Source organism: Arachis hypogaea, chromosome 2, assembly GCF_003086295.3.
Source record: "Arachis hypogaea cultivar Tifrunner chromosome 2, arahy.Tifrunner.gnm2.J5K5, whole genome shotgun sequence".
Taxonomy (NCBI): domain Eukaryota; kingdom Viridiplantae; phylum Streptophyta; class Magnoliopsida; order Fabales; family Fabaceae; genus Arachis; species Arachis hypogaea.
The window spans coordinates 93,261,449-93,289,144 of NC_092037.1; the positions used below are offsets into that span (position 1 = coordinate 93,261,449).

Below are 27,696 nucleotides of genomic sequence, written 5' to 3' on the forward strand. Positions count from 1 at the left end.
CCCAATGCAACCTTTCAACCAACATCTATCAGGATTGCTAATGATACAACCAAAACCAACATAGCCAAAAGGAGCAAAACAACTAGTATAGCCAATTCTGCACGCATACAATTTTTTTTGTTGATACATTTATAAAGTAATCTACTTAAATATAATTTAATTTGTGTCTAGTACATTGATTTGTGAATAATATCAAAATAACCCAAAAAGACTTATATGAAATGAATCAATTAATTACCTTCGATAAAAGGTTCAATATTTATTGGAAACAATAGTTATTAGAAGGTTTTCATAATGAGTAGTATTCAAACTCTAAATCAAGAAATACAAATAAATTGATTTATGAGGAAATATCCAATTCGGTCCGGTCTAATTTTTTTTTTTATTTTATCTTGTAAGCCACCACCAGCTAGGAAGAAAAACATTACAGAACAAAACAGCCATGAATCAATAAGAACTACCTTTCTTTGCCTTCTTTCCTTGTCCTCTTTAATTTAGTTGCAACCGCACAGACACACATATATTTCTAACACATTGCCCAATCATTCTTCCCTCATAAGGTACCATTCTAGTCTTCTAATTCCTCACATTAACATTGTGTAAATTTGAATTAAAATTTAAAATTGCATGTGCGTTAGTTAGTTAGTTCTTCCTTAATTTAATGATTTTGTGAAGACATAATACATGATATGATTTAACGATACAGTTTCATAAATGTAACTACTTCTAACGAGTTTTAAATTTTCTAATTAGGGATCCAGAGTTTTTCATTTTTATTCATATATGTACATCTTTGGAAATCAGAATAGCATTTTTAACATATTTATTGCTATTTTCTAAAAGCAAACAAATAAGTTTGCTATAATTTAAATGTAATATTAGAATTTGATTTATAAATTGTTTAGTTTTAATATTAGGTTATTTAGATTTAAATTTATCTTTATTAGCAAGTTAAACATGGGATTTTGAAGTGGTTGTGATTTCAGGCACCATGGAGGGAAGAATAATGGGGTTCTTGTTTCTGATTGTGTTGAGTGCTATCTGGACTTGTAATGCAAATGAACTTGCAAAACCAGATGAATGGAGCATCACCATAATAACTTCTGGTAACTTTTCTATTTTTATTTTTTATTTATTTGTATTGTATAATTCTTCTAGCTCCAATTAATTAGCCTTAATTAACATTTTATTCTTAGCTGATGAACAAACACAAACACATTAGTTTAGGTTAAGTGAATAATTTCTGTATATATATAGTTTGGTTTTGGAATTTGAAACAAAGATGCATCAATAGACAAGTTCATCTTAATTAATAACACACATTCAAAATGCAGAACTAAACAGAGATTCAGGTATGTGTGAATTTTGTGAGGAATACGTGGCTGAGGCACTTGATTATCTTACTGATAACAACACACAAAATGAGATTATTGGTGTCCTTCATAATTGTTGCTCTTATATGCAGTTTTACAGCAATGAGGTCAGTACTTATGAACGTAATAAATCCATTTTTGTTGGGAAAATTATGATCACTTTTTTTAGGAAGTTATTGTTTGAATGTTGAATGAATCAAAACTTTAGCAGATTTTAATTATTATTATACTCATAACATTTGAATTAAATTCTAATTTTGTTTGGAACATTTAGATCGTTCTATTTTTAATTCAAACATTTTTTTATTATATTTTTTTCTCTAACCAAAATTAAAACTCTTCTTCCAAAAATACTCCTTTTTTTCTAATAAGTAATAACTACAACTACCACTACAGCCACCATGAATATAACTATTACCATTATATAAAAGAAGATGATAATAGAGGTAAGAGATATTTTTGAAAAAAAATATTTTTGACCAAAGAACTAAAACAAAACGAAATAAGACCTTTGGAAAAAAAAAAGTTTCAAATGATAGAAATACAATTAGAATTTAGAACAAATATTAGTAACGAAATCAATACTTTGTCCATTTTATAAATTATTCACTAATGTATAGTATGCGGTTTCTTCTTATGCATTTCACAGTGCACCAAATTGGTGGATTATTATGTTCCTCTTTTCATCACAAAAATAGCTTCAATTGAACCTCAAGAACTCTGCACAGACGCTAACATATGTCCATTCATTCTAAATGTTCAAGAAGATAGCTGTGCCAAGTGCAGAGCTACTGTTTCCGCCATACTCGTTAAGTTGAAAGATCCTGAAACACAGGTTAGTAATCACAAATTTAAAAGAGTGAGTACAATCAATATAAGGCTCTTCATTGTTGAACTATTTTATTATTATAATTGGAATTGATGGTTTTATGGAACATTGAAGCTAACAACTTGCTTGCACCACAAAACTACGTTAACACATCCAAAGTTTTTTAGGGGAAAATGTTACTTGATATATATATATAAATATAATTTAATTCTAAAAGCTAACTCAACACATAAGAGATATTTTTTGCTTGCAAATATTTTAGAAACTTAATTCTTCAGATGTATAAGACTTGTAATACAGTAATATATCTTTAATCAATTTAGATTGATCTAGTAATTAATTCATATGTTGCTTAAACAAAAATAATATAAAAACATATATGATTCAATCAAATTTCATGTTCTAAGCTTCGAACTTCAACGCTTGCTTAGGGGGATATGTAAAAATTAGTAAAGCTAATTTTAGAAAATAAATAAATAAATAAAAACTAAATAAAATGAAAGGTAATAAACAATCGTAGTTTATAATCGTAGGATTTTAATGGTTAAAAAAGAGAAGAATTATATACCTCTAATTGACGGATGGTTCATATTGAAAAGACTCACCTATAAATTGAGCTTTTCTTTAATTTATTTCAATCAAGTTATCCAGATAGAATAACATAATATTTCTTTGAGTAGTTTTCTCCTATATATGATAGAGAGAAGTGTGTTTTCCTTTTGTCAAGAGGGAGTGTTATTGTAGTCTCCTTGTGATAGAGAGAAGTTGTAATTCTCAAAGAAAGTTATTCAATTGTTCCCATATTTTATACAAATTTCTAATTTTTCATCTCTATATTTTACTGTGTCATTTGTCTGGTACCTAACAGTGGTATCAGAGCCAAAGGTTGCTAATTAATATTTTTTTTTCTGCTGCGAGTTACCGTCTAAAAAAATGGCAGCAAAGTATGAAATTCCAAAATTTAGTGAGAGTAATTTTTCATATGGAAATTGAAGATAAAAGCCATTATGAAAAAAGGCAATTGCGTTACAGATGAAAAATGGAAGGAGATGGACAACAATGCTGTTGCAAACTTACACTTGGCACTAGCTGACTCAGTTTTATTAAGTGTAGCAGAGAAAAAAACAGCAAAAAAAAATTGGGATGCTCTCACCAAATTATATGAAGTCAAGTCACTTCACAACAAGATATTCTTGAAGAGAAGACTTTATATTCTTTGAACGAGTGAATCCACATCGGCAACGGATCACATCAACAATCTAAATACGCTATTTTCTCAACTATAGCGGAAAACGAACGTGCAGAGCTCTTACTTCAAAGTCTACCAGATTCATATGATCAACTTATCATTAACTTAACTAATAATGTTTTGACTGATTATCTTTCTTTTGATGACATGGCTGCTGCGGTTCTTGAAGAAGAATCTAGGCGCAAGAATAAGGAAGATAGATTAGAGAGCTCAAAACAAGCAGAGGCTTTATTGATGACAAGAGGGAGACCAATGGAGCGTGGTTCCAGGGGGAGTCAAAGTAGACCAAAGTCACAAAGTAAGAAGCAAGTCAAATGCTACAATTGTAGAAAGAGAGGGCACTTCAAGAAAGATTGTTGGAATAAGAAGAGTATAGAGAAGGTTCCAGAAGGATCAAGTTCTCAAAGATGTGTTGTGAGTACCTCTGATGATGGAGAAATCCTGTATGGCGAAGCAACAATTGGTTCTAAAGGTAGTAAACAACTCACTGATGTTTGGATTGTTGATTCAGGAGCAACATGGCACATGACTCCTCATCGTGATTGGTTTTGTACATATGAACCTGTCTTGGAAGGATCTGTGTTTATGAAAAATGATCATGCCTTAGAAATTGTTGGAATAGGTACTGTCAAAATAAAAATGTTTGATGGTTCTATTCGTTCACTTCAAGGGGTAAGACATGTGAAGGGCTTGAAGAAGAATTTGTTGTCGATTGGGCAATTGGATGAACTTGGTTGCAAGACCCATATTGAAGGTGGGATCTTGAAAGTTGTTAAAAGAGCTCTTGTGGTAATAAAAGCAGAAAAGATTGCAGCAAATCTATACATGCTTGTGGGAGATACTTTGCAAGAGGTAGAGGCATCAGTTGCTTCAACAAGCCAAGAAGAAATGACGAGGATATGGCATTGCAAACTGGGCCACATGTCAGAACGAGGCTTGAAGATTCTTGTAGATCGTAATCTCATTCCCGGGCTCAAATCGGTAAACTTACCATTTTGTAAGCACTGCGTTACAAGCAAACAACATAGATTAGCGTTTGGTAGATCAACTGTTCGGAGCAAGCACATATTGGAGTTGATTCATTCTGATGTGTGGGAATCGTCGGAGATGTCCCTAGGAGGAGCAAAATATCTTGTATCATTTATTGATGATTACTCTAGGAGGCTATGGGTGTACCCGATCAAGAAGAAGTCAGACGTGTTTGCGATGTTCAAAGAGTTCAAAGCAAAGTTATTACTTGATTCTGGAAAGAAGATCAAGTGTTTAAAGACAGATAATGGAGGAGAATATGTCGATAGTGATTTTCTAACATTTTGCAAGCAAGCAGGTATTCAACGACAATTCACAGTTGCATATACGCCTCAGCAAAATGGTGTAGCAGAGCGAATGAATAGGACTCTCCTAGAAAGAGCACGAGCTATGTTGCAAACTGCAGATTTAGCCAAGTCTTTTTGGGTAGAAGCTGTTAAAACCGCCTGTTATGTGATAAATCGTTCACCATTAACTGCAATTGGGTTAAAGACACCAATAGAGATGTGGCAAGGTAAGCCACCTAATTATTCTTCTTTACATATATTTGGTTGTCCTGTGTACATGATGTACAATCCCCTGGAAAAGAACAAAGCTGGACCCAAAGTATAGAAAATGTATATTCTTGGGTTATACTGACGGAGTTAAGGGGTATCGCCTGTGGGATCCCACTGTCCGCAAGGTAGTTGTCAGTAGAGATGTGATATTTGCAGAAGATGAATTGCAAAATGAACAAGAAAATGACAGCACTGTTAAAAAAATAACCACTGTTCAAATAGATGAAAAATGCAGTGAAGGTGATCTTTCTAAAGCAGAACCACAGCACGAAGAACAAGAAGCAGAGGCCAATGACATAGAAGTTTGTCGATCCACTCGACAAAGAAGAACACCATCATGGCACTCAAATTATGTTTTGACAAACCATGATGCATATTGTCTTTTGACAGAAGATGGAGAGCCAACAAATTTTATGGAGGCTATGCGCATTCTAGACGCTTCTATGTGGATGACAGCAATGCAAGAAGAAATTGAGGCATTACATAGAAACCATACTTGGAAACTTGTTGAACTTCCAGCAGGTCGAAAAGCCATTGGTAGCAAATGGGTTTACAAGATCAAACGAGATAGTAATGATCAGGTGGAACGATATCGTGTAAGATTGGTTGTCAAGGGATATGCTCAGAAAGAAGGTATTGACTTCAATGAAATATTTTTTCCAGTGGTGAGACTAACTACTATTAGAGTAGTTTTGGCTATGTGTGCTTCATTTGATTTACATCTGGAGCAATTAGATGTAAAGACTGCTTTTCTTCATGGAGAACTTGAAGAAGAGATATATATGCTCCAACCAGAAAGTTTTGAAGAAAAAGGAAAAGAAAACTTGGTTTGCAGGTTAACTAAATCTCTATACGGTCTAAAGCAGGCGGCAAGGTGTTGGTACAAGAGATTTAATTCTTTCATTATTAGCCTTGAATACAACAGACTTAGTTCAGATCATTATACTTATTACAAGAGGTCTGGTGATAATGATTTCATCATTCTGCTGTTGTATGTGGATGACATGTTGGTGGTAGGTCCCAACAAAGATCAAATCCAAGAATTGAAGGCATAGTTGGCTAGGGAGTTTGATATAAAAGACTTAGGACCAGTAAATAAGATTTTAAGGATGCAAATTCACCGAGACAAAAAGAATAGGAAGATTTGGCTATCGCAAAAGAATTATTTGAAGAAGATCTTGCAACGCTTCAACATGCAAGAATGCAAGCCAATTTCAACCCCACTTCCTATTAATTTTAAATTATCCTCAAGTATGTGCCTTAGTAGTGAAGCAGAGAGGATGGAAATGTCTCGAGTACCGTATGCATCAGCAGTGGGAAGCCTTATGTATGCCATGATCTGTACAAGGCTAGATATTGCTCAAGCAATTGCGGTGGTAAGTCGATTTATGACAGATCCGGGTAAATAACATTGGAATGTTGTTAAGAGGATATTGAGATACATCAAAGGGACCTCGAATGTTGCATTATGTTTTGGAGGATCGGAATTCATTGTCAATGGATATGTCGACTCAGATTTTGCAGGTGATCTTGATAAACGAAAATCTACTACAGGATATGTATTCGTGCTTGCAGAAGGAGCTGTGAGCTGGCTATCTAAATTACAAAATGTTGTAGCTTTATCTACTACAGAAGCTGAATATATGGCAGCTACACAAGCATGCAAGGAAGATATTTGGATCCAAAGGTTGATAGAAGAACTCGAACACAAACAACAGAAGATTTTTGTGTATTGTGACAGTCAGAGTACCCTGCACATTGCAAGGAATCCTGCCTTTCATTCAAGAACAAAACACATTGGAGTACAATATCACTTTGTTCGGAAAGTAGTATTAGAAGAAGGAAGTGTTGATATGCAGAAAATTCACACTAAAGATAACCTAGCAGATGTCATGACAAAATCAATCAACACAAAAAAGTTTGAATGGTGCAGATCCTCATACGGTCTATGGAATACATGAGCAACATGAATTTTGAAAATTTATCAAAATTAGCTTTAAGTGGGAGATTGTAAAAATTAGTAAAGCTAATTTTATAAAATAAATAAATAAATAAAAACTAAATAAAATGATAGGTAATAAACAATTGTAGTTTATAACCTTAGGATTTTAATGGTTGAAAAAGAGAAGAATTATATACCTCTAATTGACGGATGGTTCATATTGAAGAGACTCACATATAAATTGAGCTTTTCTTTAATTCATTTCAATCAAGTCATCCAGATAGAATAACATAATATTCTTTGAGTAGTTTCCTCCTATATATGATAGAGAGAAGTGTGTTCTCCTTTTGTCAAGAGAGAGTGTTATTGTAGTCTCCTTGTGATAGAAAAAAGTTGTAATTTTCAAAGAAAATTATTTAATTGTTCCCATATTTCATACAAATTTTTAATTTTTCATCTCTATATTTTACTGTGTCATTTGTTTGGTACCTAACAAGATATATATATAAAATTGCCTTTTCTTGAACTTTTTGTTAAATATATAACTAACCATTTATATTGAAATTTCAGATAGACATAACGAGGGCATTAATGAAGGCTTGCAACAATATGGAGGACTTAAAGGAGCAGGTGATACATTACTTTTTGAGTTTTTAATGCCATATAGAAAATATACAAGAACATAATTTTATTTTCACAAACAATTTTATTTTCCCTTTAATTTGTTGATCAAAACCTTCCAGCTAGAAAGCATGTTAACAATGTGGAATATGATATTGTTTGCAGTGCATGAGGGTGGTTTTTAAGTATGGACCTTGGGCAATTGTAAATGCAGAGAAGTTACTCAAGACAACAGATATATGCACTCAGTTACATGTTTGCAAGGAAGAAGCCTCAATCATGGAAGAAACACTCTTTCTCTCCGACTCTTAACTGTGTTTCATATTCAAACTCCAGAGATAACATACAAAAACAAAAATTAAAATAAAGTCATTAAAATGAGTTTGAAATTGGAAATATAAATCCAACAAGGTGCTTGAATAAACAAATTTCTTATATTCCTTGTTAATTTTACAAAAGGAACATAAATTTTCTATGGTTCTGTCGTGTCCCCACTTAAATATTGATTAAGTGCGCATTCATATTTACCACACGTGGTCCAATTTAAATTGCTAGGTTTCAAATGATACAGAGTAATATTTTAAATTTGTTTCTAACAATTTTTTAGTAGAATAATTTAGTTTTTAATAAATTTTAATTATTAAATTAATTTTTATAATTTTATTTTATTAAGCAAATTATTTTAATTAAGATTATTCGTTTATATAAAATGATTGATATAAAAATTAATTTATTTAGTTTTTTTAATTAAAGTTTCACATAAAAATTAATCTGTGTAACAACATAAAAAGTTAAGAATTAATTTGTGACTAAATTTGTTAAAAATTAAAGTGTGTTTAAAAGTTTATTTGAGGTTTTACTTAAAATATATACAATACCAACTTGTGATATTATTATATAGAGAAATATTAAGGAATTAACATATTTTTTTATTAATCTTAGTCAATGTTTTAGGCTAATATTCTATATTTATATTATTAAAATTTATATTTAAAATATAAAATATAAAATTTAATTTTTAATGTTTAGAATTGGCTAAAAAGTTAATATTTATATTAGTCTTTAAAATTATATTTATAGTTTAATTTCGTCCTCCAAAATTTTAATTTACTGAGTTTAGTTCCTATTTTAGCATTTGTAATTTACATTAACTTTTTATTCTATTTTTCTCACGGAATCGTTAACAATGTATCGAAATAGACAAATGATTGTTACGTTAGATTTTTTATTGGTTATTTAATGTAACAATTGAAATTTTTTATCCCAATTTGTTTTTTAAGAAGCCTCTAAAACGCTTAAGCAAAAGTAGGATTAGAGCTTAAAGGCTTGATAAAGAGAAAATTGAGGTAAAAAATTATAATTATTATATCAAATAGCCATTAAAAAATTCAGTATAACCGCTGTCAGTCTATTTTATTTAATATATCGTTAACAATTTTATGACAAAAATAAAATTTGGGACTAACATAAATCACAAATATTAAATTAAGAGACTAAATTGAATAAATTAAAATTTTAAAAACTATATTAAAGTATAAATATAATTTTACGAACCAATATAAATATTAATTTATTGGTTAAATATTGATAAAAAAAAATGTTAAATTCTATTGGTCACCTAGTATTGTTTTATTGTATATTCATTTTTCTTCATCTAACGAGAAAGTAGTCTTTCTAGATGGATTTCCTATGGTGATTATGTGTTGCACAAATATGAATCCTATTATTGGAACCACAATCATCAAATATAGAAAATTCAGAGGATATTTTATCTTTGAATTTTGTTTTATATTCAAAACGTGCAATGATTAAGAGATTAAATAATTGCCTGATGACCACTCTTTAATTACATAAGTATTTCATTTGCAATACGCGTTATCATATGTTTCATCTAAAAACGAAAATAAAGTTAAAAAACGGGTCCCCTTTCCATAATTCACAATATGTAACTTCTTAAAAGAAATTATGATTATTAACAACATATACAGTGTTTTCATGTTTTGTGAAATGCTGATGTTTAATTTGTCTCACATAAAACATAAACTTCAAAATACACCGTCATGGATGTGACACTATCGTGAGGCTTTTTCTCAATCACTCACTTGGATCGTTTAATTAATTGCGTAATAAGAAACATATTATTGTCATTACTCAACACATGATTAACTATCATCTCTCTAATCTAATCTCTCGCTTTCTTCTTTTCTTTTTTTGTCTTTTTGTGTGTTTCTGTGGTGGCAGCGTGGCACAACATAAATCATACACATTCTTAAAGGATGTGTTGTGATTGTTTTCTAGCATTGCTGTCGTGAGAATAATAAATCACATGTATATGCTTAATTTGTTGAGGACTTGAGGTAATGAAAATCATCAATAAAAAATAATATATATATTGCCACATATGTTCTTTTAAACTCAATACGTCACTTATTATAATAAGGTAATATCTTGTACTCGTTCGTTGAATAATTTATAAACGTATAATTTTGTAAAGAAAAAGAATTAAGTGAATCTTTTCCCATTTAATTAATGGGGTAGATAGGACTTATTAACATGTTCGCCAGAATCTGAATCTGGAAGAGACTGCTTCATGCTCTCCACCAATCGTTGTATTACACGTGTCAATTTGTTACCCAGCAACACGGGAAGGTTGCACTTGGAGCAGCTACTATCACGCCACGTGTTTCAATGTTATTGGATCGCATTGAGTCCAAGGAAGACCATTATTCTTTGCTTGTTTGGTTCATAGCATGTACGGATATGGGCTTCTTTTTTATTTAAATAATTTTTTTATTTCTCAATTTAATGATAGTAGAAACTATTATAATTTTGTATATTATATTTTAATTTTTCAGGTAATGTGAGTGAAATTAAAAAAATACATTTTTATCTTAAGTTTTCAGTTTTGTAATAGTTCTTTATATGTCAATGAACAAAAGAATATTTTTAATAAATTAAAAAAATCGATAATTGTTCTGTTTGAAAATTATAAGTTCAAAATGCATATTTTACTGAATTTGAACTAAAACAAAATTTAAATTTCTGTTTTTATTATTTTTTATTTTTTATATTTTATATAAATTAAATGAAAGATATTTTTTATTTATTTTTAAAATTGATAAAAAAATTAAAAATAAAAAATATTAATAAGTGGTTGAAAATAATAGAAAATTGTTTAGTGAATTTGATGATATCACTTTTTCTTCCTCAGAGTATATACATTTTTAATTTTGCTTTGCAAAATTGCACTATTCTTTAATTTTGCAGACTCAGTTGAATACTTACGAAATTGAGTATAAGAAAAGAAATATAGTTCGGTTATACAAATTTTTTGAACAAACAAGTTTAAACAAGTTAATTCTAATTCAATAAAATTTATTTACATAATGCGTATGTAAATTTACATTATTTTTTTATAAATATTTGTATTCTTTGTTTTTTTTTCTTCCTTTTTTTGTATTTTTTCTTTTTTTTACGTTCCTTCTTTTTTATTGTGTGTTTCATTCTTTTCGTTGTTCTTTTTGTTGCTGCATTTTTTTCTTTTTCTTTTTATTGATTTTGCAACATTATATATTTTTTTCTTTGTTTAATTTTTTTTCCCAAAAAAAATTATGAGAAAATAAAATAAGAAGATAAAAAAGATGAAAAAGAAGAAACAATAGAAGATGAAGAAGAGGAAGAGGAAGAGATTTAAATCATACAGAATTTATCAGTACAAATACACAAAAAATTCTTAATAATACACATAAATGTCTTAATTTTTTACTAAAATTTGCTACAAATACACAAAAATATTTTTCTTAATGCTGTATTTTTTTCTTATTTCTTTCTTTCTTTTAGTTGAATGAATGTAGGTTCATCTTCTTCCAAGTAATTTTACAACATTATGTATTTCTTCTTTTTCTTTGTTTAATTTTTTTTTATTCTTGTTAAGAGAGTAAAACAAGAAGATAATGACGATGATAAAAAAGAAGAAGAAGATGAGAATGAGGAAGAGGAAGAGTTTTGAATTATGCCGAACTTACCGATACACAAATGTCTTAGTTTTACACCGAAATTTGCTATAAATACACGGAAATATTTTCTTTAATACTGCATTTTTTCTTCTTCTTTCTTTCTTTTAGTTAAATGAACGTAGATTCATCTTCTTTCAAGTAATTTTGTAATATTTTTTCTTCTTTATTTTTTTTATTTTTATTCTTGTTAAGAGAGTAAAAATAAGAATAAACTTGAGAAAATTCTATAGCAAAAATTTTGGATCAAACAACATTATCAATATGGCAAAAATTATACGATGACGATAACAATAACGACAATAATGATAACGACGATACGTATAAAAAGAAGACAACGATAACTATAACGATGATGATAAAGATGATGGAAGAAAATCAGAAAAAGGAAGGAGGAGAAAAAAAGTCGAATGAGAGGAGAAGGAGGAGGAGAAGGAGGAGGAGGAGTTGGTGACCACGATAATAAGAAAGAAAAATAATGAAAAAGAAAGAGAAAAAGAAGACGACCAAAGAGCGACGAAAAATAAGAACTTGCACTAGGAATACTTGAGTATAAATGAGTTATTAAATTTGTTTGGTTAAATGACTTGTATGTAAAGATTAATTTAAAAATACAATTTATTTTACTATTACTTAAATAAAAAATATAAAATTTTTTATTTAAATAGAAAAGCGGTTTGGAAAGGCATCACACTCCTCTCTTTCTAACAGATTCACTATTATTAAGATGAATCTTATTTTTTTTAAAATATTTAAATAACTAACCAAAACAAAAAAAATATTTTCAACCAGATCTATATCGTTGAAGTCCTTTTCGAAAATGCCATACATTATGTTTTCCACTTTTCCTTTTTCAAAATATTTTAGACGTAAATATAAAGTATAAATTTATTATTCAAAAGAATATTAACTTCCGAAGTAATTTTAACATTTATTAGTATATATTATGAAAAACAAATAAAAAATAAAAATATACAAATGATTGGAGTGTTGAGAAGCAATATAGAATGCGTTAGAATATTCTATGGTTACATCATTTTCTTATCATACTTACATTTCTCTCCCTCTCGTCACTTTAAAAGGGTTCTCTCAAATTCCAAATCTCTCTTTCATTATTCTTCATCATTGAATTTGCATCCAAAACACACCACATTCAGAACACAACATCACCATACATATACATCTCACTCAAATCATTAGTTAGCAGGTAAATTTATTTAACAAATCTATGGACTATGATATGTTTTCCTTATGCATGTTTAATTCTTATTGTTATCTATGTTAAACTCTTCTCCTACTCTTCAGATTCTGGAAATTTGATATAATATTATATCATTGTGGAATTGTTTTCGGGTTTTGTTTAATTTGTTCATTCAGATTTTTTGTTTCTCGAGTTTTTAGTTTTATTTCTAGATTTATTTTTTCAAGGCTAAATCGTTCACCTTTTTATGATATCTGAGATTCTCTGAGCTTTGAATTAAGCCTTTTTAAATGACATTGATATACATAGCACCTTTTTAGATTAGATTTTGTTTATTTTTTCTCTTCATTTATTTATTTTGTTATTCTTTGGGTATTTGCTATTTTTTTTTTCACACCTAATCATATTCAATTAGTTAGTTGTTTGAGGATTTCGGTTGATTCTAAATCAGTGTTTGAGAAGTTATGATAAAACTGAATGAAAGGACTTCTTTAGGTTTAATTTAACCACAATCTAACTATATGAACTGAAATCTTATTTGTACAACCAAAGTTATATATCTTTTAAAACCATTGCTTTTTTTTTAATATACTTTCTGTTAATGGGAATTTAATTTCTTGAAGAAGATTTTGTTTTTCTGCTTTTGTTGCTTCTGTTCTGATTTTATTACAGTATTACAGCACATGTGATAATTGTTTTTGGAATCTTGATCACAACACTTTGCCCAATTGTATGATAAGTTGATAACAACAACTTGTGACATGTGAAAATGTCAAGAAAATAGTTAGATAGATTGCCAAAGTTTGTTCTTGACTATAAATATATAATGGAAGTTGAATCACATGTGTATGGAAATTGGAAAATGTTGGCAACTCTTTGCTGTTATTTTGCCTTATTGCTACCTTACAGAACTGAACTTTTTTTTCCCCTTCCAAAACTATCCCAAATTTAGAATATTGAGTTGAATCAATGCATGATCATGGTTTTATCTCTTGTTTAATCCAAAACAAGATTTAGGTTTAGGATGTTAACATGTCTTCTTACTCTTTCTTATGAGTCTTAATATAAATTAAAGGTTATGGTTAAAATTAATTAGGATCTTCTGAATCTTATGCTGCTAAGGGACATAAAACTTTGATGTAGTTTACTTATTAAATTTTTCCTTCTTTCTTTGTTTCTTCCTTTCTTTCAGGTGTGCCTTTCATATATGCAGAGTAATTGAAAGGTTTGCTTTACTCCTTGATTGTTCTACAAAATTTGTTAGATTCTCTCTGTTTCATCACAAAAACCAGGGAATGCTGAAAGATGTGCTTGATAGTCGAAAGTTCCTTCTCCGAGGATAAAGTTCTTTCACTTCCATATGAACAACCCTTATTCATCTTTGACAAGATTGAATGTTTAGTTCACTGCCCTTATCATCAACTTACTGATTTGAATAGAGATCTTAACCATTGTATGATTTCAAAATACGATGTTTGTGAGGACGGTTAAGCTTTCGACATCTTGAGAAGCAGATTCCGGTTCCAGCTGCATAGTTATACTTATTTAGTACTATTGGTGTAGAAGAAGGTGCTGGTAAAAATGGAAGAGAAAGGAGGCGTGCTTATGCAACGATACGAGTTAGGGAGATTGTTAGGCCAAGGAAATTTCGCCAAAGTTTACCATGGAAGGAGCCTTATAACCGGAATAAGCGTGGCGATCAAAATAGTCGATAAAGAGAAGGTTCTGAAAGTGGGGATGATTGATCAGATTAAGCGCGAAATTTCAGTGATGAGACTAATCAGGCATCCACATGTGGTTGAGCTTTATGAGGTAATGGCCACCAAAACCAAGATCTACTTTATCATGGAATATGTTAAGGGCGGCGAGCTCTTCAACAAGGTACTAAAAGGAAAGATCAAGCAGGATGATGCTAGAAGATATTTTCAACAATTGATCAGTGCTGTGGACTATTGCCACAGCCGAGGTGTTTGCCACCGGGATCTCAAGCCGGAGAATCTTCTATTGGATGAAAATGGGAATTTGAAGGTCTCAGATTTCGGGCTAAGCGCGATTGCTGAATCTAGACACCAAGATGGACTACTCCATACTACTTGTGGCACCCCTGCCTATGTTGCTCCAGAAGTGATACTTAGAAAGGGCTATGATGGCTTCAAAGCTGATATATGGTCTTGTGGAGTCATACTTTATGTTCTTTTGGCAGGTTATCTTCCTTTCCGAGATTCGAATTTGATGGAAATGTATAAGAAGATTGGAAAGGGACAATTCAAGTTTCCGAGTTGGTTTCCTCCGGATGTGAAGAGATTACTGTCTAGAATCTTGGATCCTAATCCAAGGACAAGGATATCAATGGCTAAAATCATGGAAAGTTCATGGTTCAAGAAAGGGTTACAGAAGCCAATTGTTACTAATGACAATGAAGAGAAAGAGTTAGCTCCCTTGGATGCTGATGGAGTGTTCGGATCATGCGAAAATGGCAGCCCTGCTGCTGAATCAACACCTGAATTTTCAAAGCCAAGCAACTTAAATGCGTTTGATATTATCTCCTATTCGTCTGGATTCGACTTGTCCGGCTTATTCGAGGAAACTGATCAAAAGAAACAAGTCAGGTTCACATCTAACAAGCCTGCATCCATCATAATCTCTAAACTAGACGAAATTTGCAAGCGCCTTCGGCTGAAAGTTAAGAAGAAAGATAGAGGTTTGATCAAGCTAGAAGGTACTAATGCTGGCAGAAAAGGGCCATTGGGAATTGATGCCGAGATTTTCGAGATCACGCCGGTGTTCCACCTTGTTGAACTCAAGAAATCAAGTGGAGACACATTGGAATACAAAAAGCTGCTAAATCAAGAAGTTAGGCCTGCACTTAAGGACATTGTTTGGAACTGGCAAGGAGAAGAACCACAAGGAATGTTGCAGATACAGCAACAAAATCATTCACAATCTGCCCAATCAGATGTGATAACACAATCAAATTAGTTAAGAATTTAGAATATGGTGTTCCTGAATTTTCCTTGGTTGGCTATTACTTGCATCATTATCATTCTTATTTTATTATTTGTTTTATGTTAGTAACCATAGAATGATTAATATGGAGGTTGTTTTAGGCAATAAGCATGTATGGTAATGTACTAAGCTTTTATTCAGATTGCATTATTTTTCTTTCAAAAAATTTTCTCCATATGTTGATTCTGCTGGAAATGGCATACGAAATTTACGAAAGCTCTTTGTGACATATGTTTGAGCCTTCTCTAATCTTATTTCAGTCCTGTTCTCTGTATTACCGACATAAAAATGAAAAAGAAAAACAACTACTTTTGATTTATAACTCTTTTTCTAAGGTTAATAATTTATTGAAGCAACTTATAACTTTATTTTCCCAGGAATTTAAAAATTTTCACAAACTATACACCTCGTTGAGATAATTTTATCTTTTAGGAATAGTTAATTACGATTTTCATTTATTTTTTCTCCTATTTAACATTAATATTCACAATTTTTATTTACACTAACTATCCCTGGTATATACAAAAACATAATAATATTAAGGTAAATCACAACTAATTTTTTAATTAGCCGTTTGAAAATATAAATAAAAAATAAAATAAAAATTTTTTTTTTTTACAATTCAATCAGCCCTGGCTATATTTGGTTAGAATAAAAGAAATAGAGAAAAAAAATAAAAAGAAAAAAAATTGAATAGATTTTTATTTTTTTTAAATGTGCTTGAATGAAAAGAAAATAAATAAAAATAAAAATTATAAAGAGATAATTTTATTTTTGTATTATAAAATATATTTAAGAAATGAAGGGATAATATTAGAAGTATAGAGAGAAAATAAATTTTTCTCTATTTTCTTTCTAACATTGGAGAAAAAAAATTGATGAATTCTACCAAATATTTTTTTTATCTCTTTTTTTTTCTAATTTCCTTTTTCAATTAAGCAATAAAAAATAATCATTTTTTTTATTTTTTTCTCTATTTTCTTTTTTTTTATTTTCCGTTCAAACAAATATAACTTCCCTAACTTTTTGGGATTTGGATCCTCTAAAGTTTGAATTTTATTTTAGAGAGTAAAATGTGATCTTTTACCATTTATTTAATATTTGGAATCAAGAATAAATATAAAAGAGAAACTATTCAAGGATAAAAAGATCACACTTTACTCTCTAAAATAAAATTTAATTTTAGAGGATTCAAATCAACTTTTTGAGATTCACTTTCACCAGAAGTCCAAAATCAACTCATATATTACACATGTGGCAATTGATAGTTCATAATTGGTATTATGAGGCTGTTACTTAAACCAAAGACTGAGAATAACAAACCCCATCCACATCTAATAAATAGCAGTGTAATTAGGTATTTTTTAAAAATTGTATCATTTAATCTTTAAAAAAGAGAAAAATTAAAAAAATAAGTAATTTCTTATAAAAAAATAAATAATTTTTTATAAAAATAAATATCTAAAGATAGAATAATGAATAATTTTTAAAAGATACTAATTGCCTTGCTAAATCTTTTCACAACATAACCAAAGAACAAATTCTTCTTTCACTTTCTCTCTCTTGTTTCCAAACATCTCTCTATATATAATAGGGGTGAACATGCTCCGGCCTAAATTGAAGATCCAATTCAGTCCCAAATATTTCAAGAATTAATTTGGTGTAATTTCACCGGGTCTAGGATCGAGTATGGATCTCAAAAATATATTCGGTCATTATTTCGAGTCGAGTCCAGATCAAAGCAAACCCAATTTTATCCAATCTATGTGCACCTTAAGAAAATTAAAAAAGATATATATATATATTTTAAATTAATTTTAATATTATATTATATTAATTATAAGCTTATTGTTTAATTTTTAATCACACTTGTTGAATTAGAAAATAGATCAAATAAGCATTAAATTAAAATTTATAAATAAATTCAAATTCGAATATGGATATCAACTTTTCGATAACAAGTTCTTTCTTTATAAATAAATGTATCATAAATAAGTTTTTTCATAAATAAATTTTTTATAAATTATTGTTAAAGTTTTAAAAATCCAATTTTTATCCGGTTTAGACTCGATATAATTATGACTCAAAAATATTTAAATTTTATCGAATTTAAAACCAAATTAAAATCTAAAAAATAAACCTAATATATATTTAAAACCGAATTTAAATAAAAACAAATCCGATTTTACACCGTCTCTAAACTCCCCTAATATATAACATTGTAGATTCAAGAATTTGCATAATCTGCATCGCTTTCTCATATAAAAGAACCGTTCTTTCGAATTTTTCGCGCTCTCTTTATTCTCTCTTACACTCACCTCACTCCTCAAGACCTCAACTTCGTTTCAATTTTTCTAGATTTGTAGATTCTCGTTTACCCCTAACCCTAATCCGAACCTAATTTTGCGTTTAAAGGTCCAATCTCGCTTGCTTGTTATCTCAATTGACGTATATATACAAAGCCTTCCTTTTATTTCATGTTTAATTAAGAGGAGAACACAGAATTTTGAGAGAATTGTATATAGTTTTTAGGTTTTCATTTTTACTTTTTCGTTCAACTCTTTTTGGGAAAATATGGGATTTGAGTTCCTTTTTATTTTTTCGGGGGTTCTTTCGAAAAAAATGTTTCCCCGTATTACAAATAAGGGTCAATATATAGTATTGTGGGAAGAATTGTGTTCAGCTATTTATTTTTTCATTCTTTTCCCTAATTTTTGTTTTTGGGGACATTTTAAGATCTGGGTGTCTTTTTTTTGGGGAGGGGTTGTTAATAATTATTTTGGTTGAAATAGTTCCTTTTATGTAAGTAAAAAAAGAAGATGAAAATTTGGTATTAGGGTTCATGGCTGACCAAGGATTGGAGGGTAGCCAACCAGTGGATCTGACCAAGCACCTCTCTGAGATTGTGCCTGTGCCTATCCTTCAGTGAGTATCTATCTGGTCTTGATAATTTGTTTTCAACACAAGTGTTTCATGTTTAGATATTACTAAGTGCTCACTTCATGGGTTGCAATGAGATTGCTAAGTCAGCGTTTTTATACTGTTAGAATATAATTAGGATCAATTAGTATTATTTAGTATATCTGAATATTTATTATTACGATTCTCTTAGTACCTATAAATACCTTTTATATTGTATCATTCCAGACAACTTGAATACACTCAATAATATACTATCCTTTCTCCAGTCTAGTCTCTTGTTTCTAACATATACGAAGGTTTTGAGCTCTTGAGCTATTGGTTGCAATTTTATCTTGAATAAGTGGCCTGATGCTGAATTCCAATTCAAGCAATGTGCTCTAGTAATTGTGTCAGAGCATGCATGATGAACTTGTAACTAGTTAAACTTATCAAAAAATAAGACAGAAATTGTAACTATATAGTAAAAATCTTGCTTTTGTGAATTACAAGCCGAGTGGTAATGTTGTATCTCTGACTATGGTATGTCCGGTTGCCTTCTGGTTACATCTTCAGCAAACGAGGTTATGGGTTTTTACGGTTTTTTATCTTGGAGTATGTAATCACTTTGCTTCTATAAGCATTGGACATCTAGTGATTTTGCTTAATTGAATAATCTGATCAAGTTATTTGTACTTCAAAAATATTGTGTCAACGGTTAATTTGGACTGTAAGTTGGACCTTAAAACGATTTCACTTCAAGCTCGTAATGCAAAGTACAATCCCAAAGCAAGTTTCACTTAGTTGATATTGAAATCAACATATGCATCTTATTCAAAGCTTTACAAGCACTTTACTCATAATTATGGTTTGCTTAGGAACTACATGTATTTTTTCCATGTATCTTGCTTTCTCATTCTGGTTAGCCATTTCTACCCTGTGCTAATAGTTGTGATATCATCCCTTACAGCGTTTTGTTGCCGTGATTATGACGATCAGAGAACCAAAAACAACTGCCCTCATTTTTGTATCTGGCAAGATGGTATGTTTCTTAATATTCACCTAGTACTTCTGTCATAAATGATGATAGTGGATATCACTGTACTCAACTAAAAAGTTGGTGAAATTTTTTATCGAGAAACTATTTTTGCTAATTTGAGCATGAATCTTTGATTCATTGTATGCTATCATGATTTCAATAATGCTCATGCTTTGTGATTTTATTCATGATTTGATGATTGTTGTTGCTTTAGTTGAATTTGTCTCTTTTATGCTTTGGTTTACATTCCTAATGTTAAATTCCATTAGTATGGCTAGGTTTGTACTGGAGCGAAGAGTGAGCAACAGTCTAAATTGGCTGCAAGAAATGTATGCATTATTCTTTTCTATTTATCATGTATGTTCCTGAATATTCCTGAAATGGAGCTTAAATAGACAGGTCAAATATGTTGTTTGTGATAGTTTGGTTATAACCCTGCTCATTCTGTAGTTTGGAGTAGAATAAAGTACTTATTTGTCTTCATCCTCTTTGCATTTGCATGAGTATCCATTTTCTTCTTTCTTCATATGGCGGGGTTAGAAAGCTCTTTATTCCTACAAGTTTGTATCATTGTCTAATTTTACATTTTCTTCCTTCAGGATGCTCGAATTATCCAGAAGCTTGGTTTTCCAGCCAAATTTAAGGTAATACTTCTATTATATCTTGTTATTTTTACTAAATATTTTCAGTCATTACTGTTATATCTAATAGTATTTGACTCATTTTGTTTCATGTTTCAGGAATTCAAGATTTAAGAATATTCTTAGCTCTTGTGATGTCAAGTTCCCCATAAGGCTTGAGGGTCTTGCATATTCCCATGGTGCTTTCTCAAGTGTAAGTTATTAACCTATTATTTAACATTATTATTTTTTAAAGGGTTTTGGGTTGGTTTGGGCATCTCATGACTTCTACATTAAAAATTATTACATCGAGATTGGATTATGTACCCTGTGAGATATTATATACAGAGAACTGTATGTTGTCTAAATTTTAGTTTCTTCAACTATAGAGAGCGTTGATCTGACATGTGTCAAACTCCATATGCAAAACTAATATTGAACAACCTTAACCTGGTTTTGTTTAGTTATTAATGTGATGATGTTGCTGTCAGCTATGCCTAATGTTTCATTGAACGCTGTAGAAACTTATGATATTTCTTTGCGTGTTAACTTGAGTACGAGACTACGAAGATCATCTCTTTTTTTTTTTGTTTAATTTTTATTTTAAGGGTCCTAACGAAATATTTGATCATTGAGACAGATTTTTGTTTAAGGGCAGGAGTAAAGTGCCACTAAAGGAATGAAGTTCCATGAAACTGTAAATATTAAGACAAGAAAAAAAAAAAAAGTAAAGTATCGTTTTTGTCCCCAATGTTTGGAGTAAATCCTAATTGTGTAAAAGTGATTCAATATTATTCTGCCGTCAAATTTACCGTCTAAAATTACTAGTGAAATTAAGAAGGGAAAATGGATTGGAAGAAATTACTTACGTAAGTTAAAGAGAAGTTAGTAGTAAAAAATAGAAATATATGAATTTAAATTCCTCTATTTTACTTAGTATCCTATAACTGTAACCTAACTTTGAAAAAAAAAAGGATGGTCTGTAGAAGGTATATCGATTTTCATTTCACGTTAATATCAACAAAAACTAGTAGTAGTTTGTCTTGATGAGCTTTCTATTGATTGGTTGTGAAAGCTGATAGTTGACAAAGTTAAGATTAAAAAAAAGATATCTAACCATGAACACAAACCGACCTTAGCTCAGTTGGTAGAGCGGAGGACTGTAGTAGGAATACCCTAATAGAAATCCTTAGGTCGCTGGTTCGAATCCGGCAGGTCGGATACTTTTTATTTCTAACTTTTTTGGGGGTTAGGAGATGGATAAAATCCTTTGGATATGAATTACCTAGGGTCCAAAGTTCACTCTTACGGGCCTATAATCTGAAGCGGAAAATATAAACTGCCATCACCATGGGTATTGACAAAAATGAGCAATGGATTTACCTTTTTGAAATTATTGTAGAACCCACTAGTGTAATCAAGCGTAAGATGTAGGACAGTAGAAAGATGAATAGGGCAAAGCATGACCAAAAAAAAACAAAACGAATAGGGCAAAGGGAAACAAAAAGTTAAAAATAAATAAATAGTGTTGTAAAATAAATAAATAAGAAGGATGAAATAAATATAAAATAAAAAAAGTATAAATAGAGAATTCTAATATTAATATTTATTAATATTATTATCTCAATATAATAAAAATGATTTATATATAGAGAGAGAGGGGGGAGAGAGAGAGGAGTGTTTTATATATTGTTATTGTGTTGTGTATGTATCTGAGGTTATGATTTCCTATATATATAGGGCACGGATTCGGGATACAGGAGGACTATGCGCACCGAAACGCCATTTTGATGTTTGGCGCACCGGTCAGTTAGAAAAGGCCAGAATAAAAATACATGTTTTTGTTGGGTCTTTTCCACAATTTGGTACAATAATTGTGTATTTCCAACACGTAATACACAGTCGCTGAAAGAGTTTTCGACGGATAGAATGGTGCGATCGGCGATCCAGAGCTCAATGGCTTGGAAAGCAACTTTGAATTGATCGCAAGTTATGGCTTCTCCGTTAGGGTAGGCTTTGCCAACGGCAGCCTCAAAGTACGCACCAGGGACTCCCTGGTATGCCACGCGCACCTGCGAGCCGTGCATCGGTGATGGCGATAGGTCGGAGATCGTGAGCGACTTTGGAGGAAGCGTTTTTTTTGCCGCCGACGTGGACTAGGTTCAGGTCTGTTACGGCGAATTTGTGGCCGTTCACGGTGGCTATGTTCTCTCCGGCAGCTGCGGGATTTGAGTTCTCGTTCTGAGAGTCGACCTTGCTGGATAGGATGGCGCATGCGCTCTCGACTCCTTGCCAGAAGCTTGATGATTCGAACCGTAACCGCATTTAACCGTGATTCGAGTTGGAACGATCCGAAATGTGGGCTCACTCCTCCGGTGAAGGTAGCTGAGTGCGTTGGAATACGGCGGTGAGAGAGTGTGCATTTTTGTTCCAATTTGGTAATTAAGAAGAAAGAGTCTCAATTAACAAAATATACTATCATTAACGGTAATCAATTTCAACTTAAGAATTCATAATTTTTTTATATAACCCCATTAGTTTTCGGATTTAACAAAAAAACCAACAAAAAATTGAATTTTACAAAACAACCCCTCTAATACAAAAGCAGTTAGTAGCCAATCAAAAGCGAAAAGTAATAAGTGATCTATACCGTCGAATAAAAAAAAAGAAAAATCCAACGACTCTCGTCTTTTGGCGCACTAATATGCCAAAATTAAATGCTATATACACCAAAACGCCAAACACACAAGGCACATGGAATCCGTGCCCATATATAGAGAGAGAGATAGAGAGAGAGAGTGTTTTATATTGTTATCGTGTTATAAGATAGATAATAAATTATTCAAAAATAATTATATTATAAATAACTATATTAAATGAACATTAAAATTAGTCACTAATGTATATATACATTAAATTATAAAATATAAATTAAAAATAAATTAAACTATACATATATAATATATCTATACAAAAATATATAATTTGCTAATTTTAATATAAAGATAAAATCTTTTCAAAATTTGTTGTAACTTTCTACAAATAGATCAGGTAATAACTATGTTAGAGTCCAATTTCATATTTTCTTCGACATTTCTTCTAGTCTAACCTTTCGGCTAAGACCTAAGATTGAACATGTTTAATTTATAAGAGATCAACCATGCTCCTAACTTAAACTTGACACTAATGATTAAAAAAAACAAAACTAGTAGTAAAATATTTTCTCTTTTCATTGATTCAATGGATTCAGATTACCCTTATCATTGATTCAATGGATTCAGCAACCACATCAAAATTTGTTGTCCATATGTGCAATATAATTCACTTTCATAAGATGATTCATATAAATTGATAAGTTTTATCATGTCATATGGATTCACAATCTCATATGATCTATTCCTATCAAATTCTTCTGTTTGTATATATCTAGGACTGCTGCTATTTGTAATATTCCACCAACCGTTATTATTATAAAAATATATGTTCTAAAATTTTATATCGGTGACAACAAACATGAACGAAATAAGTTGTAGTGTCGAATTTTGTTTTTGATAATGCCGTACATTTAAAAAGAAAAAAAAAATGATCAATTTTTTTTTTTTGTAATTTTGAACAGTTCAACATCAACTACTATTATCTCCCCTAAAATTGATTCCTATAAATCATATTTAGTTTATGTTGGATATAATTAATAACTGTTGAAATAAATAATTCCTTTCATTTTTATGAATATTTTTTCAGATGACGGCCGTACATGGCTTATGACCTAAACAAGTGATAATTAGAGTGGCAATTGACCAATATTAGTTGGAGTCTGGTGATATCAGTTGTGTTCGGAATAATTAAGATTCAAATTAATGTTGTTAGGCCATGTTTGACAAGCTTTGGAATTGTGATTGTGGAGTAAAAAAATGGCAGAATGCTAATGGTTGAGATCACCACATCCCGTGGGTATGGATATAAATAACTTATATATGGATGGATACGAGGAATATATAGATAACGAAAAATAATGTTGAATAAGTGCATAAAAAGTTTTACGAAAAAATCACAATTTATTTTAAAAAGGATACAAATTTTTTTGAACAAAATTACATAAATTTTGTTTAAATAATAGAACATAAAGAGAAGAAAAAGAAAAATACATAAACAAATCAGCAACGGAATAAAGAGAAGGAAAAAAGGAAAAAAAAAACATAAAACATGAGAGAAAAAGAGAAAAAAAATTGTCTTGTTAATCTACTACTATTGAATTATAAAAACTCTCCCACTCATACTAATTTAATTTTAATAGCAAATCTTAACTCTTAAATTTGACTCATTAAAAGCGAAATCTTGTGAATTTATAAGCTAAACCTTAATCAAAATATGTTTTTAATTAAAGATAAGACAAAGATCGAAGTAAAATTATATAGATAAATTTTTGTTAAAGTTGCAAGTGTGAGGTAGATTTATATTAAAGAAAATAAAGAAGAGTAAGAAGTTTATAAGATGAGAAACTTGTTAACTTGACACCTTAAAATTTTAAGTTGGATGTGATATCTTTTCATTGTTCTCTAACAAAAAAGATTGAAAATTTATAAGATGAGGGATTTATTAACTTGACACCTTAAGGTTTTACGTTGGATGTAATGTATTCTCATTTTATGTTTTTTCATTTAGTTCATCTCCGAAGTCTTTCCGGTGATTAAGAGCTTTCCACGGCACCCTAACAAGTTGGACTTTTTTTCTTCTTTGTAAGGTTTAAGCCCAATCTTTTAGAATGTCTCCTTGCACCCTTGTGTCACTATTCTAATTAGATTTTTAGCAGTCATTGAGAGAGAGTAGCCACAAAGTGAGAGAGAAGAAGAAAAAATAAAATTTTTATTTTTGTGCAAAGCAACAGATTTCAAACAATAGTTTCTCATTTATTCGGTCTGAAATTTGAACTGCAACTTCATTTCATCTTGTTCTTCATTTTGAACGGTAGAGATTTTTATTGGAGATCTACAGAGGGAGAAATCTATTTTCAATAGCAGCTCTATTATTGGGTATTTTTTCATCTTCTTGTTACTCATTGTCAAGTTTTGGTGCTTTGGTATTTTGACTGATTGTATGTACGATTTATACTTTATTTGAAACTCTCTTGTACCTCATATTTGATTATAGTGGAGCCATTTTTCTAGTTTTGGGGACTCGTAGTTTTTACCTCTCACATTGAGGAAGTTTTTCACATTAAAATATCTGTGTGTTCTTGTTGTTGCTTTAGTTGATATATTTGATTGCTTATAGTTGCTACCATATTATGTTGTGAGCGCTTCTATATTATTCTTGTATTGGATATTTGTATTGTTTTGCTGTTGGGCTCTTTCATATTGGCATCACAGTTTGTTGGTATTTTTCTGGGTTTAATTCTGTGAACAATAGAGACTAATACTAATATTAGTAGGATTATCACTTTTAATGGCCTTAATTATGATTTGTGAAAATCAAAAATAAAATATCTGCTTTATGTTAAGAATTTTCATCAACCAATTTTTAGTACAAAGAAGCCTAATGATAAATTTGATGATGATTAGGTTTTGATATGTAGACAAGTTTGTGGATATATTAGGCAGTGAGTTGATGATAATGTGTTGAACCATATTATTAGAGAGACACATGCTCAGACCCTTTAGATTAAACTTGAATAGTTGTATCCTAAAAAAATTGGGAATAACAAGATGTTATTAATTAAGCAGTTGTTGGATTTGAAATATACAAATGAGACATCAATGTCATATTACTTAAATAACTTCTAAGGAATCATGAATCAGTTATTTTTCATGCGTATCAAGTTTGAGAAAGAGGTTCAAAAATTGTTACTTCTTGACTCTTTACCAGATTTGTGGGACATTCTCAGCATTTCATTGTCTAATTCTACTCCTGATGGTGTAATCTCTATGGATCTTGTCAAGAGCAGTGTTTTGAATAAAGAAATGAGAAGAAAGTCACAAGATACATCAACTACACATTTAGATGTTTTGGTTTCTGAGTCTAGAAAGAGAAACAAAAGTCGAGGTCCTAAAAATAGAGATCAAAGTAGAAGCAAATCTCGAGGAAGGTATAAAAATATTGAATGTTATCATTATGGTCATAAGGGGCATGTGAAAAAATTTTGTTGGCAGTTAAAGAAGGAGAAAGTTAAGGCAAGTAAAGACAAGAGCACAAATAAAGATGATAGTAGTAATGAAGACAAGGTCAATGTAACTCATCATGATTTTTTTCTTGTTGAGGAGTTTGAATATATTAACTTTGTTGATAATAGCACTAGTTGAGTGATTGACAGTAATGCTTCTATTCATGTTATATTTAGGAGAGATTTGTTTACGTCTTATACTCCAGTAATTTTTGCTTAATGTGAAAATAGATCATCAAAGTATTCCAAAGTGTGTCGATGTTGGACATGTAAAAAAATATAAAAAATTGAAAATAATAACATTATAATAGAACTATTATCAACTCAGAAAATGAATAAAAAAATTAACAATAACAGAATTATTAAAACAAATATTGTAAATAAGATAAACAAATCAACTAATTTTCAAGAACATCATTTTTTACTCAAAAACAAAATTTTCTCGGTTTAACAAAATATCCAAGAACTCCAAATGTACAATAAGCTTCCCAGATTGAAACCATAAGATAAAGATCGTGATGAATCATGAACACTCAAAGCTAATAAGATTAAACATGGTGAGTGACAAAGACAAAGATAAGGAGGAGAAGAAAAAAACATACTGCGAGTAAAGGACGACAAAGATGCGATAGTAAAAGAGGAGAAGATAAAGACGCAATACCGGGATAGAAGAGAAAAATGCGATGTTGGGAGGAAGAGGAGAAGATGATAGCGGTTTTGCGAAGAGAAGAAGAAGCCTTTGGCAACAACAGCGTCTGGAGACGTTCGAGGCGTCGCGACGGTAGCGACTGAGAGATAAGTGTGCGACAACGGTGGTAGAGAGAAGAGTGTGGCAATGATAGAAGCTCCGAGAAGAGTGATCGAATTTATGATTAGGGTTCTTTGTTTTTTGTAGTTGGAGCTTTTGATTGATTTAGGATGATTTGGAGCTTTAGGATTGGCCCTGACTCAACTCTTATTTTTGGAGTTTGTTTAGGGTTAGAGCTTATCAGATTATATATATATTAGGGTCATTGGCCGAAAAAAATTAAAGGGCTTAGAGTCAATTCTAAGGTAAAAATTTGGGAAGGCAATTGGATATTAAAAATGAATAAATTATAGGGGTATAGAAGGCTTGAAGTTGAGTATGTTAAAGATTTGTTAAAGGAGGGAGAAGAGTGAA

At 30.6% G+C, this 27,696-nt stretch overlaps 2 protein-coding genes, 1 long non-coding RNA gene and 1 other non-coding gene across 5 annotated transcripts; all 4 read left to right on the forward strand.

Moving 5' to 3' along the window:
- The first annotated feature begins 411 nt into the window (after positions 1 to 411).
- Positions 412 to 8,127, forward strand: LOC112751570 (uncharacterized). 2 transcript variants are annotated; one of them, XM_025800748.3, is made up of 6 exons: positions 412 to 560; positions 987 to 1,106; positions 1,335 to 1,480; positions 2,023 to 2,208; positions 7,550 to 7,609; positions 7,766 to 8,127. In XM_025800748.3, the coding sequence occupies exons 2-6, from the start codon at positions 992 to 994 to the stop codon at positions 7,910 to 7,912; spliced, it is 654 nt and encodes a 217-aa protein (XP_025656533.1). In that variant the 5' UTR covers positions 412 to 560; positions 987 to 991; the 3' UTR covers positions 7,913 to 8,127. The 2 variants fall into 2 exon arrangements, with proteins under 2 accessions (XP_025656533.1, XP_025656543.1); XM_025800758.3 differs by having other exon boundaries at positions 436 to 560; positions 972 to 1,106.
- A 4,490-nt stretch (positions 8,128 to 12,617) lies between these two features.
- LOC112751579 (CBL-interacting protein kinase 2) lies at positions 12,618 to 16,049 on the forward strand. Its single transcript, XM_025800769.3, has 2 exons — positions 12,618 to 12,820; positions 14,007 to 16,049. Exon 2 carries the CDS (start codon positions 14,396 to 14,398, stop codon positions 15,791 to 15,793), a length of 1,398 nt encoding a protein of 465 aa, XP_025656554.1. The 5' UTR covers positions 12,618 to 12,820; positions 14,007 to 14,395; the 3' UTR covers positions 15,794 to 16,049.
- Positions 16,050 to 17,995: 1,946 nt separating this feature from the next.
- LOC112728376 (uncharacterized) lies at positions 17,996 to 20,867 on the forward strand. The gene is made up of 4 exons (XR_011874242.1): positions 17,996 to 18,745; positions 19,689 to 19,760; positions 20,357 to 20,401; positions 20,498 to 20,867. It is a non-coding gene; the product is annotated as an uncharacterized lncRNA (long non-coding RNA).
- Positions 20,868 to 21,506: 639 nt separating this feature from the next.
- TRNAY-GUA (transfer RNA tyrosine (anticodon GUA)) lies at positions 21,507 to 21,598 on the forward strand. The gene is given in 2 exon segments: positions 21,507 to 21,543; positions 21,563 to 21,598. It is a non-coding gene; the product is annotated as a tRNA-Tyr (tRNA).
- Positions 21,599 to 27,696: the final 6,098 nt, after the last annotated feature.

What these genes read in the sequence shown, in the direction of transcription:
- LOC112751579 (XM_025800769.3), top strand. Translation starts at nt 14,396, where the DNA reads ATGGAAGAGAAAGGAGGCGTGCTTATGCAACGATACGAGTTAGGGAGA.
- LOC112751570 (XM_025800748.3), top strand. Translation starts at nt 992, where the DNA reads ATGGAGGGAAGAATAATGGGGTTCTTGTTTCTGATTGTGTTGAGTGCT. An exon ending in CATCACCATAATAACTTCTG is followed by an intron (nt 1,107 to 1,334) that starts GTAACTTTTCTA and finishes TTCAAAATGCAG; the next exon opens with AACTAAACAGAGATTCAGGT. An exon ending in TGAAAGATCCTGAAACACAG is followed by an intron (nt 2,209 to 7,549) that starts GTTAGTAATCAC and finishes TTGAAATTTCAG; the next exon opens with ATAGACATAACGAGGGCATT.